Genomic DNA, 16,678 nt, shown 5'->3' with positions numbered 1-16,678 from the left:
TTAGAAACTTCCATGACAGTCAGCTGGTTTTACTGACATGTAAGAGTGAAAGAAGCAACAGGTTTCAGGCGAAATCTGAAAATATTCTTATCAAGTTTAAGAGTAAGAATGTTTGGCTTACCAGAAGTTGACGAGATCTTTGCTCAACACCAACTGGCATTAAGACTGTGTATCAACAACACAAACTTAGTTTTACACATATACGAGACTAAACGAACCAGAAAGTTAAAGAAAAATTCCGACAATAGTCTTATTAGGCAATGAGAATGTATCGCTTACCAGAAGCTGACGAGATGTTTGCTGTACACCAACTGACATGAAGACAGTTTAGTGAGAGTAGGCTGCACCCGAGTCATTTAATAGCCGAGCACGGTTATTAGTTTTCAACGAACAAGACCTAAAATATTACAACATCAGCCCCTGTTTACATGCTTGCTTTCTTATGTGGGGATTCATGGATCGAACCTCACTTAATCTCACTGCCATAGGAAAGTACACAACAGAGCGTGACGTCAGTACCTTAAAGGACTGTTAATGAAGCCAGATTAAGAACAGGAGACACGCAAACCAAGGGGTTGGTTACCATGGTGATCCGGCTCATTTGCGTCAGTTCCCGTGGGGGGAGCCTGGTTTGGTTTGATCATCAAAGCTAAAAACGAAAGATTTTCATTAAGAGCCTTAATTTCAGATTCCCAACAAAATCAGTTTGCGGGTTCGTGTGAAAGTACAACCGTTCGTTGTCATTCTACTCGCTTATTCAATTTGGGCTGGAAGTCGTTGATTAAGCAACAGTAGTAAGAAATAATTGTTATTCCAGCGCCGAGTACTTTTTTCTGTTTACCATTTAGGGACAGTTTGTCGCAGGTAACCTACTGGACATTTGTAAACATGTATCTCCCGTCTGTTTGAAACTCTTGTTGTAACCGGGGAAGAAAAACCCCCTCGTCGGTTGAAAAGAACCGCTTTGGTCGAGAGTGTTCAATTTACTGGTAGCAATGCAACGCTGGCATTTCGTAGTCGTTCGTAAACCAGCAAAGTTCAGTTCTGACCAAAGGAGCCTCCGATGGGTTGTGTCCATGGTAGGTGAATGGCGCCCTCAGGAGAAGGAATGGAGACATGTTGTGCAATGTTGGAGATGAGTGAAATAATGTTGGGCAATCGTTCTGAGTATTCCCTAATTTGTAGTGTAGGCCTATTTACTGCGTTTGATGAACCTTGAACATAACACGTTGCTAACAAAATAGCCCCCTCTCTTGGTCCAGCTCACGGTCCATAGTCGAGAAAATTTCGAGTAAACGATTTACTGACAATTATTTATCTGTAATACAAAAGTGCCGCAAACTGCTTGCTGATTACAGTGACCTAAAATACAAATCACAAATATTGAGGGCCTGAAGTTTCGATCCTATTCATTGGATCCGCAATGAAAGAAATATTGTAAAAATAGATTGTAATAGGCCGAAGGCATGGATGTTTTCACACAAACAGTTCTAGATCAGACTGAAATCCCTGTTACTGTCTCATTAAAATGGCCCAAGCAGAACCAAGTCAACAAGCATGATATTGCTCAAAAAGGGTTTCCCCTTCGTCGTAACAGTCATTGTATGAACTGCTACCATGAGTGAGACACAATATCGTCGAAATTTGAATAAATGAATGAATATAAATTCGTCTTTAAAACTTTGTTGTTGGATAATTTCGGACTAATTTCGGTGATTTTGTGATATAGCGCCCCCAAAATGTCTTGATGAAAAAACTTACCAACTTAAAAGTTACCACTTTCCAGCCACGTCTTATGAGGATTTTTTGGATCTTATTTGTATTGCTGTAAAACACAGTGATGTGCATGACAAGAAGTTGATCAGAGTTGACACTGCAGGAAAAGATACATGTAGGTGATGTGTTTTTAATGTAGTGGGACGCCACAAGGAGGCCCGGTCCCATTGTGAAACGGAACCAGCACCGGCACGGTACTCGCGCACAAAGACGGAGACAGACTCAGCAGGATATTTGTAGCCTTGATTTATTGGTGACCAGCAACTGTCACAGGCATCCTTACAACCTAGATCCTGGAGTGACAAAAACCCCCATTGCCTGAAATAACAAAACAATGAAAGCTTCCAATGATTAACCTGTATCTATACACACTGTACATTCATACACCCAGAGCAGGCCTTGAGCTGATCGATGTTCAGAGCTATGTCAGAGCTATGTAGTGTTGACATGTTAATGCTCTCTGCAGTATTATGGTAGGAAAACGTCACCAGATCGAATCTAATTTCTGTTTGAATCAATGCATTGTGATCAAATTAATTGTCGGTAGGTTATTTTGTGCATCATGTCTGATTTCAGCAAATTTAGACGTAGTTTAATGTAAGAGACCGTGCCTTAGCAACTGTTTTAATTCTAATACATGAATATGCATATTGTGTAGCTGATCTTCATTGTATTTGGGTTATTTGCATGTTTGTATGTCAAGCAATTGTTACTTGGTGTCCTTTGTGCTTCCCGCGCAGAAGGACTGGTTGTGCTAGGTAGACTTCCACCAGGAAAATAAGTCCAAAGACTATTTTAGACAACTGACTGAATATATTGAAATTATTGTCATGTACAATAATAACCTCTTGTATTGTGTGATATTTTGGTGACGTGTACATTGAAGCTCACGTTACTTGTACTATAATTTACTTGGTAAGTAACTATTTGCGTATGAATACAAACAAAACAGTATAAGAGACGGTCAAAGACTCTGACTGGGTTGGCCGTGGAGTTCCAGTTTTAGAGGGACGCTGAGAGCATGGGTATTCATGTATTTTAATGTCAGTAGCACCCATTTCCACGTCTGTGTAGGCATAATCCATGGCGATTGTGTAGTACAGACTACACGGAAACCCACAGTGAGTACATGTACTTCTTGATTACGGTGATATTGATTTGTTAGGATGTCAATTAAAGATATTGCCGTTCACTATTAAGTATCCTGTGTAAGTAACGATACATGTGTGTGCTATAGTCTGTGTACGTGCAGACGATGGACTCCCTATTGTCAAAAACCATTCGACTTTGCTTTTACCAACATACATTATGAATTCGTTACCACATATACAAGTTGACACTCGGTGCTTTTACCGTTTAGTAAATGCTTTTGCTGTGTGCTTGGACATCCCGGCATTCGCTGGGCCCATTGAACTGGACAGGACCAAAGGAAAATAGCTGGAGACTACATCGGATGTTAAAAGGTAAGTTCACAGAATAAATTGTAGATTTCAGACTATCATTTGCAGTGTTGAATAATAGAACATCGGAGCCTTTTAAGGTATGTACATCAAGTACGGTCATTTTGCTTAAAAACAACAGAAAAAAGAACATTCTTAGACATTGATCTGTGCCAGTATATTGGACACGATGAATAATGTCGGAACAAGAAGTGAATCTAGCATTTAAAACTAATGGAGGTAAACCGTACGTCAGTATACATGTGAGGTAGTGGCCCCTATTTTATGGGTGGTTTGGGTGATAATGTCTATATTTGAAGTCATTACATGATTTTGTTATGCTTCAATTCTTTCACATGGTCTGCTTTCATTGCAACCTTTTGAAAGTAGAGAAAAAGATGAGTAATAATAGGCTGTGGCGTGAACTTCACCCATTTGAATTTGCAGTGGGAGAAGAATTTTTCAAGGAGATCTGAAGAGACCAGAGGCATGGATAGTTGCATACAAGATGTCACAAACATTGTACTTGGATAAAATATCCGTTACTACCGCTTTAAAGTGGCCCAGAACCGTGTCAACATGCGACAAGCGCGTATTGCTCAGAAGGGGATTCCCCATCTTGTAGCAATGGCGCACATTCATTGTGGGAAAGGCCTCAAAGTACATGTACAATGAACCAGGGAAGGTACACGTATGTTTCAGTGGGGGGGGATATTGAACTGCGCATGTCTGATTTTGAAGTTAATTTCCACACTTGATGACACTATGGGTATTTTTGCTATTAGAGCAACTTGTTACATTTCATGAAATGTACGTCGCTTTGCACTTTTTGGACATAACAATACCCGGCAAAAATTATTTCCATGGTAGGATTAGGCCCGTTTTATGAGAGAAAAATCGAAAAATAGTAACAGAAGTTGTCAAAACTAGTGGTTTTTGTGTAAAGCTCTTTTCGTGACCGGTAATTTGTTTACTTTTTGGCGCGTTTTCTGAAGACCTAAACAAAGCATTCTAAGTTTTCCTGAAATTTTCAAAAGTGGGCTGTGGTAGAATAAGGTGTGAGGTTTCGGATTTGTTGACAATTTTTCGCTAGATAAATATTACGTAATATCCATCAATAACATTGCAAGGAGTACATATTTTCAGTAAATATATAGGGCCTAGCCCCAGCTAGATGAAACTGATATGTTTGTGTTTAGTTCCTGATCTGTCGTGTGCATGTGCAGTATGGGTAACGCACACCACTACTAAGGGTAGAGTCCAACAATTCATGCCCCATTGAAAAGAATGAAAAATCAGAATGTGAAGGGATAAAAGCATGTATGCCAACATCCAGGGGGTTCTGATACAAAATTAAATCCTTACTCTTTAAATTTCATTACATTTTGGGGGGCTAACCAATTACATTTTTAATTATTGATACAAAACAAAATAAACCCCGAAAAGTGAATGTTCCGGAGTGTACATGTAGCCGTTTTTCAGATTGCATCCTACTTTCTCGGACACTTAGGACCATTTTTCAACCGTATTTCTTGTCCGTTCTTCCCTCAAGTGGACGCCCAAAGAACTAGGGAGTTAATCCTGGCAAAGATGTACACAATTTCACCATTTTGGGATCCAAACAATCTCCTTTTTCAAAAGAAACCGGGACACTTTTCTTGCTAATGAGCTGGGAAGACATTTTCTCATTAATAGACGGACTGCGCCCGCTAAGTCACGTGACCTAGAGTGGGTATCAAACATCAGCAAACACAGCGTCCTTCAATAGCAAAGTGTGTCGTAATCGTCATTTACCAAAAAAAAATCGGTGGTTGGTCAAATACTCAAATAACATTACAAGCATGTAGGAAATTGCACCTCAAAACCTTTAATCGGAAATTCACCAAGATCATTTAATGGCATTCTTATCAAACAGGATTGAGTTCTATGAGGAATGTTACTTTGCCACTCCCCAAAACTGAATTTGGCAGTAAAATTTCAATATGGGAGTGCCCAAGCTTGGAATCACCTAAAAATAACTGTCCAGACCATTACTGGCCATTTTAAGTTTTAACTAATTGGGTTTCTTGTGTGACTTTCAGGGAAGGACCATTACATTACATTACATTGATATAGGCCCATGTCTGAGGGATTGGGCGCTAGCAAGTAGAAAATGACTTCCAATGTGAATGTTAATGGTAATAATTATCTTTGGTTACTTTTATGTTACTTTTGAAAGCTAAATCAAAATATAAATTTGTATGCTCTACCATCTGAAAATAATGTCCATTTCATACTAATTATAGAAGTTTTTAAGTTTACAAACTGGTTTTTGTTAATTATACTGTTAATTATAGCAGTTGTATCATTTATCTTGCTAAGACCCATGAGAGCTTATTCTGTTAACTTAAAAAGACTATTTGGATAACCTAGTGTACTCTCAAGAGATCTCAAGATATGATGAAATTGATAATCCAGAACATCATTGTGCACACAACAATTGTGGATTTATTTGTTTTTGCAACTCAACCCTTTATTACTTTGAAAACTTCATTAGTATGCACTAATTTGTAATAATAGTGTTTAAAGCATGTGAAGCATCTCACTGACGCATGCACAGTACTTGTATAACGGGTGGTGGTCGTCAAACATGTAACTTTGCCCTGGGGAAAATGGCCGATCCATGATGTCCTCTTGGTGGCGCACTATATTGTCACCCTGCCCTGTTGTTAACACCTTTTTTCTATACCAGGCGGTTTCGAGAGGAGAGACGGACATTCGGAATGGCGTCGGATACACGCACTTTGACACCAGGGAACTGTATGCTGCCCCTCCTCATTAACAAGAAAATCGACATCGACAAAACTGTGGTAGAGACGAAGCTGATAGATCTTCGTCATTTTCTCGAAGTAAAGACTGGGTATCCGGAAGAATTTGCGATCCTAAATGTGATAGGTCTCCTTAACCTCCGACTTCACCGCTATGAGGATGCTCTAAAGTGCTTCCACGAAGTCTTATCAAAAGATCCTGAGAACCTTAACGCCTTGGCCAACCTACAGTATGTCCTGGAGAAGCTCTTTAAGCTAGCTGAAGCACAAACCTACAAGGAGAGGTGGTGTGATCTTCTTCACTCAACTGAAAGTGAGACTGACTCTGCTGAGCCTGGAGCGATTGCGATAGCAGCGACGAAAAAGCAAAGATGCTCCCAAGCCCGGTGCTTAGCCGAGCAGGCTTATTCGCATACCTTTGATATTCACAGTGACAATGCCGCTGGGAAAAGAGCCATGCAGTCAATTGAACTATATCAGGAGGCTCTCACAATGGCTGGAGAAGATGTCGAGGAAACTGAGAGAAATGAGTGGAAGTTCTGTGTAGCGGTCAATGAACACAAACTTTTCACAAGCTCGCTTTACTTTAACCAGCCTGATTCAAATAAACCCGAAGTTCACCTTCAAAATGCGTTGAAGCTCTTTTCTGAACTCACTCAAGCTGGGCGCGGCAAAGATAAAGAAATCCTATGGGATAGCTGGTGTCATTTGGGCGATATTTTCAGGGTCATGAAACTGAGAAAAACATGTCAGTGTTATGTATCTCCAAATCTGACAGTGTATCGAAACGACCCCAAGAAGTGTATGACGAAAGCCCTGGAGATATCCCCCCACAATGCGAGGCTATTGGAACGCTATGGAAACTTTGTTTATTCCCTCTTTAAGGATAGAAAAGAGTCTCTAAAACTGCTGAACAACTCCATCGATGAAGATAACAGCGTCAACAACTGGAGAGCCTTTTCCACAAGGGCCATGGTAAACCTGAAGCACTACAAGTCACAGAAAACGCAAAATGCTCCCAGATTGAGGGGGATTCTTGAAAGCGCCTTGAGTGATCTAGAGAAAGCGGTCTCCATGAATGCCACGCCATGGAATCTGACACAACTTGGTGAGAGTCATTATCACCTGGCAAAACACCACACAGACGACGATGGCCAGGCACAGTCTCACTTTCTGAAAGCTCTCGTGTACTTGACGAAGTCTATCGATAGTCCAGACGGCCGTAACAGACCTGACGTCCATTTTTGGCGGGGCCGCTGTCTGTTTGACATCGGGGAAAAGAGGGCAGCAATTAGTTGCTTCAAACAAGCGATCGCGTGTGAGACTCCGCACTCCGAAAACCTGCGGAACTTCAACGAATTATTCAAAGTGTATTTGACCATGCTTGGAGACGAGGACCCCCTGGAAGACAAATCTATCCTTGCTGAAATAGCACATGCCGCGAAAGGGGCACTCGAAAAATATGATCGCCGTAACATGAGCACTTGGTGCATTAACAAGTTCAGATCGGAGTACAAAAAAGAATTAGTGTTGCTTCAGAGCTACTGTAGAAAATTTAGAGCGCTTGAAAAACTTGTTTCTCTGCTAGAAGAATCACCATGGCATTCATCGAGATTCAGCAGGAGGACACCAACAGTACCATTTGATTGTGGGCACAGGTCCTTGGGTGCCGCCGCTAGTACACAACATATGCCGCAAGTACAAATGAGGCCAGTGACAGAAGAAAAGGTGGACATAAGACCGCTGATACAGGCTGACCCAGATGAGGATGAAACAGTAGCACATGTGGGTGGAGCAGTTGGAGGATCGTCACATGACATCCCGGAACCTGTCACGGAAGAAGAGGAGCAGCCAATCAAGAAAGCACCAAAGGAAGCTCGCACATCTAATTTTACGTACGACTTCCTCGTGACCTATCCTAAGAACGAGAGAGACTGGGTGTCCTACGACCTCCTGCCTCAGTTGGAAGATGTCCATCACCTGAGAGGTTGCACAAGAGACAGGGATGCCCTTGCTGGAGAGATGAAGATCACGAGTGAGATCAATCTGATGAAGGAATGCGCTAGCATTTTGCTCATTATCAGTCGAGATTTTATCTCGGAGTGCGAGGGTCTTATGCACTACGCACTCCAGCTGAGAAAGGAAAGACAGTGTAGCCGTGTAGTCATCCCAGTTTGTCGGGACGAGACACCAGTACCGGATGAGATCGGCATGATCCTGAACATGTTTGATGCAACTGGCGCTGTGGACTGGGACAAACTGGCCTTTTGCATTGAACAGCAGATTTAGCCGTCAATTATTGTAGACAGGTAGGTCATTTTTGAACCATGTCTTCCACTCCATCTCCTTTTCCCTCGTCGTTGCGATTTTAGATGACTCATATAATATATGTTGGTTTCGAATTCTACCTTAAAAAATAAGGTTGATTCTTATATCCACTCTGATTTTACTTTGAATCAAATGTAAGCAAAGCGATGTTTTGGCGGGAATCATTATATTATCACATTTCATTGTATTTTGCAGCTATTAAGAATTCGCTGGATGGGGAATAAACAAGTGGATTTTTATTGACTTGTATACATTTTCTCCTGAGAAATTTGAAAGTTTGGAATAACTTGTATGTTGTTTTCTTTTAATTATACACAGCTTGGAGACAAAAAGGTTGCCGTAGAAATATGTCCTATACACCTCTGTACATTTTGCCAGACTTGGTCGAGTAAGGTTTACCCAATTTCGAGTTATTTCGGTATGGGAAGTTTACATGCTGAAGAAATGGTCGGTGACCATCCACTAAAATTATTGAGGTCTTTGTAAGTTTCCAGGCCTTTCAAAAACATGAATCCATGGGTGAGAACCTTTAGTCTTTAACGACTGTATTCAAAGATCAAAATATTGATAAGTTATTCGTTGACTCATAGTGCATACCAGAAAACAAGATCATTTAACTGAAAACAGTCAATGTGTTGTGTTCTGCGGGCCCAAAGTTTCAATGGAAACAGACAAAGTCCGCTGTTTGCACGCAGACATGCCTCAATTATTCTAAACAGTGTTGAAAGTGTATTCGATGTATTTAGAGTGCCATTTTCATAGCCACATTCATTTCCAAGCATTGCTCCTCGTGAAAGTGTTAAAAATCATGTTTTTAAACAGCCGTGTAGTTCATTTTAGAACGATGTATATCTTTCACCAGTCGTGCGCGATAAAGTGGTTTGACTGGACTCTATTCCAGATTTATTCAGGATCATCATATATCATGTAAATACCACAAGGCAGAGTAATTCTTAGCTTTCAGCATAGAGAATGTGTTAAAGAGCGCTGTATGCCAGTGGCGTATCCAGCTGGGGGCAGGCGGGTAACTTTTCCCTCTGACGGATTTTTCTTTTATAGGTGAGTTGTAAAGAAAGTAAACGATATATTCATTTATCGGATATCAACACCGAAACTCTAAGAAAACACCACCACCATTTGATTTTTCCCCCAACATCATGCTGAATGAGCCTAAAGCTACACTGGCTTTTGAATTTGCCCCCTAGCAACAAAAGCTGGAGTAAACTGGATACACCACTGCCGTATACACGTAAATCGCCGCACAGCTAAAAATTCACAGTCTGTCGAAATCGGGCACAAACCGAAATAGTTGTTGTTGTTGAGTGACTAATAAGTCTGCCCACTTAAACGCTTGAGGACAACGCGTTTTTATGAATGATTCAGCACTGCCTGTAACTATGCCAACTTTAAATGGAGTGCTTTACAAAGAAAATGTTCAACGCTTATTTTTAGACTTTTGAAATTTAAACAAAGGATGACGTTACATTTTACATTTATACACGTATTCCTTTGCAAAAATCTGCAGCACTTCGCCGCTACTGATAAAGAATAATAATCATCCACAAAGTTTTAAAATTGAATACTTGTTTATTACTATGGTAAGAAGAAGTTTTTGGATTCAAAGAAAATGTTATGCCCTCTGTATACTAATAGAATTGGAAAACTTCTAAACAGTTATATTTTCTTCAGTTAGACAATGGTCAAGCGAGTAGATAATTCCTCGTCTTAACTCCAGCATAGCTATTTTAGCTCAGAAAATAAGCTAGTAGTCTGTGCTAAATAAATTACTCATTTGATCAATTGAAGTTGGAATTTCTCCATGGTTAGAAACGTGTTTCTTTAAAAAAAAAAGACTGTTGGACGGTAGAACTTTGTACGTAAATACTAAGTACCATAACTATGAATATTTTAAGAATGTTTATGGTTATTCGATTGTTCAATATCGATAGAATTCCACGACTGTGATTTACTTTAATTTCATCTTTGGAAAATCAGATTATCCAATAGAATATTGTAACCATTATAGCCTCCTCTTTTATCAATGATTTTGAGTATAAATACCATTTAGTGTCATTTGGTGGCAAGTGCTGACAAATGCTAAATCTCGTTTCAGATTAAATAAATCTAACAAACTGAAATATAAGAAATGGAACGGAAATCTGAATATTAACGATGATTGCATTGGTTAGAAGCAACCGAAGTAATCAAGGATGAAATCTCGAGGATACAGATCCACCTCTACCTCAGCATACAGGTCATCGTAGCGATAGTAATCCTTTCCAGACATGAAGTAGGTCAAAACTGCATGAATAGGAAAAACAAATTGTCAGATTTTTCATTTCCACTCTTATAGACTGCAAGAATATTTATTGAAAGAGGCCATTTATAGTCCTTGTGCCAAGTGGTTTATCAGCCCTAATTAAGTGTTTTGCTTTCGAAAAACAAAGTGCACCCCCCCCATAAGCAAAAACTTGCCAACACCCATGTGTAAGGCAAAGGTTCATGGTACTCTTTTACACAAAAATGCTAAATGAAGAAACGCTAAGGATTAACAAAACCTTGGCTCGACAGTTCAGCTCACTCCGTGTCCCAATTCACCAAGAAAACTCACATTGTTCTTCGTCATGCCAAGCAGCAGTGACTTTGTTGGGGAGTCCCACCCAGACATCTTGGATGGGGTAGGGCCAACCGCTGTCCACAGTCTGTGTAACCTCATCGAAGCGCCACACTAGTTCATCTTTGAAGAAATAAGTCTTGTCGTAGACGGCCCAAGACACCGCAGCGTCCAAGTCACTGGGCAGAGACGGATCCAGGTCAGTGATTGGGTTGGGTCCACTTTCCAACATCAGCCCATCATAAACGTAGTAAGAAGGTCCTTGAGTGAGTAAGAGAAAGAAGAACGGGTTAAATAATCTAGACGATGGTAAAAGATATGAGCATGTAGAGAGTGAAAACCGTGGTCCATTTCTTTGATTTGTCTGATGGAAATAAGTCTGCCCAAATTTTTAACAATTTGGACAGTCTCGGGCCTCAGGGTTGTGGAAATATTTTGTGGAATGGTACGTTTGGCTAGAACATTTTTTCAGGCAGGGGTTTTGTTATCGTACCTTTGAACACAAAGAGCTTGTAGCTAACTGGTGACTCGTAGATGGCGTCTATAGACCCTGGGAAATTTTGAAAGAAATAACTGGCGGTACTTCCCCCTCCTTGTGACAAGATTTGGTAATCGCGGATACGGCCGTATTTGTCGCCCTGAATATGAATATGGAAATAGATGGGGTTAAAAATTCTAAAATCAAAAGAGGCAAAACGGCTGAGACAAGGCTACGTTTCAGTTGGTGCTATACCACGTCTGTAAAATTAGCAGGACATGATGATTGAGGAATTCGTTTCAAGTCGTTTCATAGAATTAGATAAAATAAACGAATGAATCATGTCGAGTTTTGGTGGAGGTTGCAAAACAATCGTAAAATAAATGTGGGAATACTAAGGTAAACAAACACCTCCAAATAATGAAAACTCACCGTGAAAGCAAAGAATTCCCCTCTCCAGATGGTAGTGGCCTCGATGAGTGGACTGCAAGGGTCTTCTGGTGTGACGGTGGGGATGGTGCCTGTAGGGTTGGGGTTGGGGCCTGAGGTTGTTTTCTTTGTCGTAGGGGGAGCCACGGTCGTGGTAGGTGGATTGGTTGGCGGTGATAGATCAGGGTTGGGGTAAGGATTAGGGTAGGGCCGTGGATTGGGGTTGGAACCTGAAAGGGAAATGGAAAACAAAGTCAAATTGTATCTGCAATACTACATCTTTGAATTTAAAATGGGGTTTAGTTGATTCATAATTCTTTGCATGTGATCAAAGTGAAAAAGACTAATATTTAATGTTATTCCAACATTTCTTTGAATTCAGACAGACGTAGCTATTACATTTTAGGTCCAAGACCTGCACTAACCGTAGAGCGACTGGATGCCAGCGACGTCATCATAAGGCAGGTAGAATATTGGCTGGTAACCGGGATAAAAGGGCGCCATCAATGCAGTTGGGTCACTGGAGTGACTCAGGCCGAGAGAGTGGCCGATCTCGTGAGCAGCAACTTGGAATAAATTCGTACCTGATCGATACAAAACAAGGGAAATGTTTAATCAGAACCGCTCGTATACCTTTACGTGTCAATGAGATAAGGTTTGCGGTAGCACCATGGACAAGTGAAATCTACTCTGGGTTCGGAGCACGGGGTTCTGTAGAGACTCCTGGTTTCTGACAGTGCGCTCGATGAGCCTCGATTCATCGTCGGTGGTCTGAAGAGATACCAGCTCAGAGAGGGCTTATACAGAAGTGCATAAGATGTAGTGAAGCATAAAGAGGATGATAACCGCAAATTTTCGTCACATTGCTGTGTCAACTTTGCATAATTGCATACTATTTTTTTCAAATCATATATTTGCACGAAATATTATTTTTTTCGATGACAACTAGATAGAGCAAGCTGATAAGAAATTTACCCGGTTTAGATTAGCCTAAATTAATTTTTGGGGGGGGTTACATACCGTCGTAGCTTGCATAAGTGAACAACTCATCGTCATCGAAATGCACATCGCCCTCCAGATCGCCTGAGTTGGTCTTGGGCAAGAACGCATGCGCCAACACCCCGTTCCGACCGTCGAAGGGGTAGTCGTCGCCATGGTAACCGGTGCCAAACTTTATGTAGAAGTCGGCATACTCCGGCACGATCCGACCCACTTCGTGGAAGGTCAGGGGTGTGACGTCACTCCAAACCCGGAAGGCTCTTAGGATAGCTTCTCTCGCATCAGCCTCTGGCATGTTTCTGGGGTAGTTCAGAATCCTGAAAAATGCAAATAAAATGAAATGTTCTCAGATTACTAAACTACTGTTTGTTACGGTTTCCCCCAGACAAGTCCTGGTCGAATTGATTCCGAATATCCCCATAACCTACATAGCTTCGACAAATAGTCCCAAGTTCATTGCTTGACATTATGCAACGTTTTTTAATCCAAGAATTGTTACAGAATATAAAGTGATAATTCACACACAATCATCGACCTTAATCTCACTCAGAGAAAAGGTCCGAGCATTAGTGAGCTATAATCCATCTGGTCCATCATTATATCCCTGTCAGTTGCAAACAAGTGGTGAGATTATAGGAGGGTACAATAACATCAAGATTGTCGGTGCCATATCTTTTCATTTTACATAAGGTACAAATATTATGTAATTATGCTTGAATCTTTGACAGTGTGCAATACCGATTCCAAGTTCTGTACACCTTGGATTTTTACAAAGTGGCAAAAGTATGATGTCTGACTTTTACCTGAATGTGATCTCCGTTTGGTCCCACCTCTGACCGAAGTGTTGGTAGGACAGTGGTCCGACGTTTGTGCTGTTCTCCTCAACTAACACTTCGCTCGGCTGGACATCGCGCACTCCACACCGTGGCTTCTTCATCATCATCATGGTCATCTCGTCGAGCTCCCCAGTCTGGTGAAGTCCCATGAATTTCTGCATCATCTTGATGCTCTTCTTTATTTGCTTCTCGGAGACGGAGCCTGTGTTCCAATCGTCTTCGTCCATATCGCCAAGGTAACCAAACTTTGACATGTATCCCTGCACAAACAGAGTTAGTCAGAAACAAGTGAAAAGTTTGCATAACTGTTTTTGTTTGTTGGGTGTTTGTTTGTTTGTTTGTTTTTTCCTTTCTGTCTTTTTTTAAGGATTCTCTTCTTTCTCTTTGATGAAGGAAACATGCTGATTTTCCACTAAAAATTTCGGAATGTTCAATTAATGTTTCAGGGGTTTAAACTGTTCTTACAGGTTGCAAATTTCACTCTTACAGGAAATTATAGTTTGTTTCCATAACAAGCGGTTCATTTCATTTCGTGTATTATTTTTCGGCACTACAAAGAGAAATACGAACAAGCCTCTCGAGTACAGAACACATACCATGGCTTCCTTCATATGGTTCTTCTTTTCGTTCGCAACATTGCCTTCGAATCCAAGAGGACCTTTCCGTGGGCGTTTGGCATGGCCAGGTTTATAGCGAGGCCTGATGGACCAAATGCCTCGATCATTGGGCCGTTTACTACTGTGATTACGTCCCCCGTCTCCTTCCCCGTCATTAGCATTACCATCTGCTGGACTCATCTCATCACCGGAACCGTCGCCTTCTTGAGAATGTTCTGGTCTCTCTCCGTGGCCTTCACCGTGTCTTCCTGATCCCCGACGCCGGTGACCATCGCCACGGTCCCAACCCTGCTGACCGTGTCGGCCGCGCTTCTTCTTCAGGGGCTTACTGAGCACATCGCTCGGTGCTAGGCAACAAACTAGCAGGGCGATGGCGAACAACGCGTACAACGACAACACTCTCATCTTGTTTTTCTGTGTTAAATTCTATTGAGAAATTTCTCTGACTTTGCCAGCAATGATGACTGCTCTCCAACAAGTTGATCTGCTTTTATTGACGCTCCGTCGGAACTGAACATCCTGGCAGCAAGTCTGACCTAGGACAATAGGTTGTGCCAAGGATACGTTCTGGGTACATGTATCCTATTCGCCATGAGCTGATTTCACGGAAATTTCGGGTCAGGGGTCTCTGTTGAGTCCATTTCTTGGTGGGTTACTCGATGACGCATCTGACCACACAGTGACTCAGAAAATGACATCAGTGTATTTAGTTACATATACCGTCGTCAACTGCAAAGTCTGAAGTGTATATTCAGAGTCTGAAGTCCTTGAGTGACAGGAAAAGGGAAACCCAGCGGCAAGTCGTGTATTGTGCGTGCTCTTAAACATTAATTTTTAATGAGGTTGGCATTTTGGCAGCTGCTTGTAAGCGAATAGTTGAAAATCTCAATTAATGACAATCCGGAATGCAGCCTTTTCTGGTGTTATGGTCAAATGACTTTACAAAATTATACGAAATGTACAAATACAGATTGACAAAATAAATTTTACAGTCTATTGATGTAATCCGTAAAATAAAAAACCTTAAAAACATCTTCGTGCCCCCGTTTAACGCCATTTAATTTTTCTGGCATTTTATAGGCAACATTTTGAAAATGTTAAAGCTTTGGTTCTCAGGCAAATTTAAATACTCAAAAGTATGATGTACATGTACATGTACAGTTATATCAGCACCAGAATTTCCCAGGATGTTGGATATTTTATTCTCTTTACAATTCTTTTCCTCTGTGATGTGTTGTTTCAGTTTATGACAGTAGCCCAGTAAACAAAGCTTTTTCTCCAATACATTTGCAGTGAACGAATTTAGGATTCACAATTTCAGCAGAAAACCCCTTGTGTAATGAACAGTGGCTTCCGGGAATGACGTCACATCAATAGCGCCCTCATTTGTCAGAAAAGGCATGGACAAGTTTAATTCTTTTTAATGTGTAATTATCAGTACACTATTGGCTGATAACAATATGTCAAATAGTTTTTATACAATAAAAGATGTATAGGGTTGCTCACAAGTTGGATAGAACACGGACCCTCTACTCGTGGAATCATCACATGGACCCCTAACCTTTCGCAAACAGATCGATATCCCTCTCTGAAAAATCTGAAAAGTCACTGGTTGTTATAACACCCCCCCCCCGGATACATCCAAAACCAAGATGTCTAGGACAATTGGGAAGTGTTGGCCTTGGCGGCATTAACAAAGCTTGGCGCCAATAATCCTTACTATGTGTACTGCAATATGTGGGGATTGCATTTCAGTATGTATCAGGCCAATCTACGTAATTTTGAAAATTGACATCTGATAGTAGTTTATCATATACTGTAAAATATTTACGTAATGGAACAGTTGTGTTTCTGTTGAGAATGGCATTAAAATACAGTAGATAATACTATTTTTGAGTACTCTATAAATAAGCAAATCTGTTCCACTCGCCGCACATTTTTTCTGCTCTTCTCCGTTCGGTTACAGACAGATCACCGTTAAATCAAAGTTCTGTCCTGGAACAAAAAAACGTAATGTTATAAGCAAGCTGTCTGTGCCTCTTCTATTAATACACAGTACACTGTCAAAAATTATGTTGTGCTACAATGGGTTTTCTGTCCAATGTATCAGTAATTAACGGATAATTTTGGAACAGGCGGCACTTTTTGACTGTGCTGTGATTTTTTGTGTTACAACAGAACCCCGCAAAAAACTGTATAAACTGTACAATTTTCCTCTGTAACATGCATTAACATAAATTTGCGTACTGGTTTTGGTGCACAAAAAAAAGTTCACAAAGCTGGTTTCGCCATTTTTCTCGTGTTTCCTGTTAGTGCGAGTAACGGGTAATTTTTTATTGACAAAGAATTTTATGT

At 40.8% G+C, this 16,678-nt stretch overlaps 2 protein-coding genes across 3 annotated transcripts; one reads left to right on the top strand and one right to left on the bottom strand.

Moving 5' to 3' along the window:
- Positions 1-2,600: 2,600 nt before the first annotated feature.
- On the top strand, positions 2,601-9,767 carry LOC110985466 (tetratricopeptide repeat protein 22-like). 2 transcript variants are annotated; one of them, XM_022246505.2, is made up of 3 exons: positions 2,601-2,691; positions 3,137-3,239; positions 5,947-9,767. In XM_022246505.2, exon 3 carries the CDS (start codon positions 5,978-5,980, stop codon positions 8,309-8,311), a length of 2,334 nt encoding a protein of 777 aa, XP_022102197.2. In that variant the 5' UTR covers positions 2,601-2,691; positions 3,137-3,239; positions 5,947-5,977; the 3' UTR covers positions 8,312-9,767. The 2 variants fall into 2 exon arrangements, with proteins under 2 accessions (XP_022102197.2, XP_022102196.2); XM_022246504.2 differs by lacking the exon at positions 2,601-2,691 and adding an exon at positions 2,705-2,897.
- Positions 9,768-10,188: 421 nt separating this feature from the next.
- LOC110985467 (matrix metalloproteinase-18-like) lies at positions 10,189-14,897 on the bottom strand. Its single transcript, XM_022246506.2, has 8 exons — positions 14,303-14,897; positions 13,674-13,966; positions 12,892-13,187; positions 12,297-12,455; positions 11,875-12,101; positions 11,458-11,602; positions 10,962-11,225; positions 10,189-10,651 (listed from the first exon to the last, which is right to left on the bottom strand). Exons 1-8 carry the CDS (start codon positions 14,726-14,728, stop codon positions 10,536-10,538), a joined length of 1,926 nt encoding a protein of 641 aa, XP_022102198.2. The 5' UTR covers positions 14,729-14,897; the 3' UTR covers positions 10,189-10,535.
- Between the last annotated feature and the right edge of the window lie 1,781 nt (positions 14,898-16,678).

This window comes from Acanthaster planci, linkage group LG09 (assembly GCF_054643075.1).
Source record: "Acanthaster planci isolate LZ-2023a linkage group LG09, COTS_SCS, whole genome shotgun sequence".
Classification (NCBI taxonomy): Eukaryota; Metazoa; Echinodermata; class Asteroidea; order Valvatida; family Acanthasteridae; genus Acanthaster; species Acanthaster planci.
This window is presented reverse-complemented; position numbering and strand designations above follow the sequence as displayed.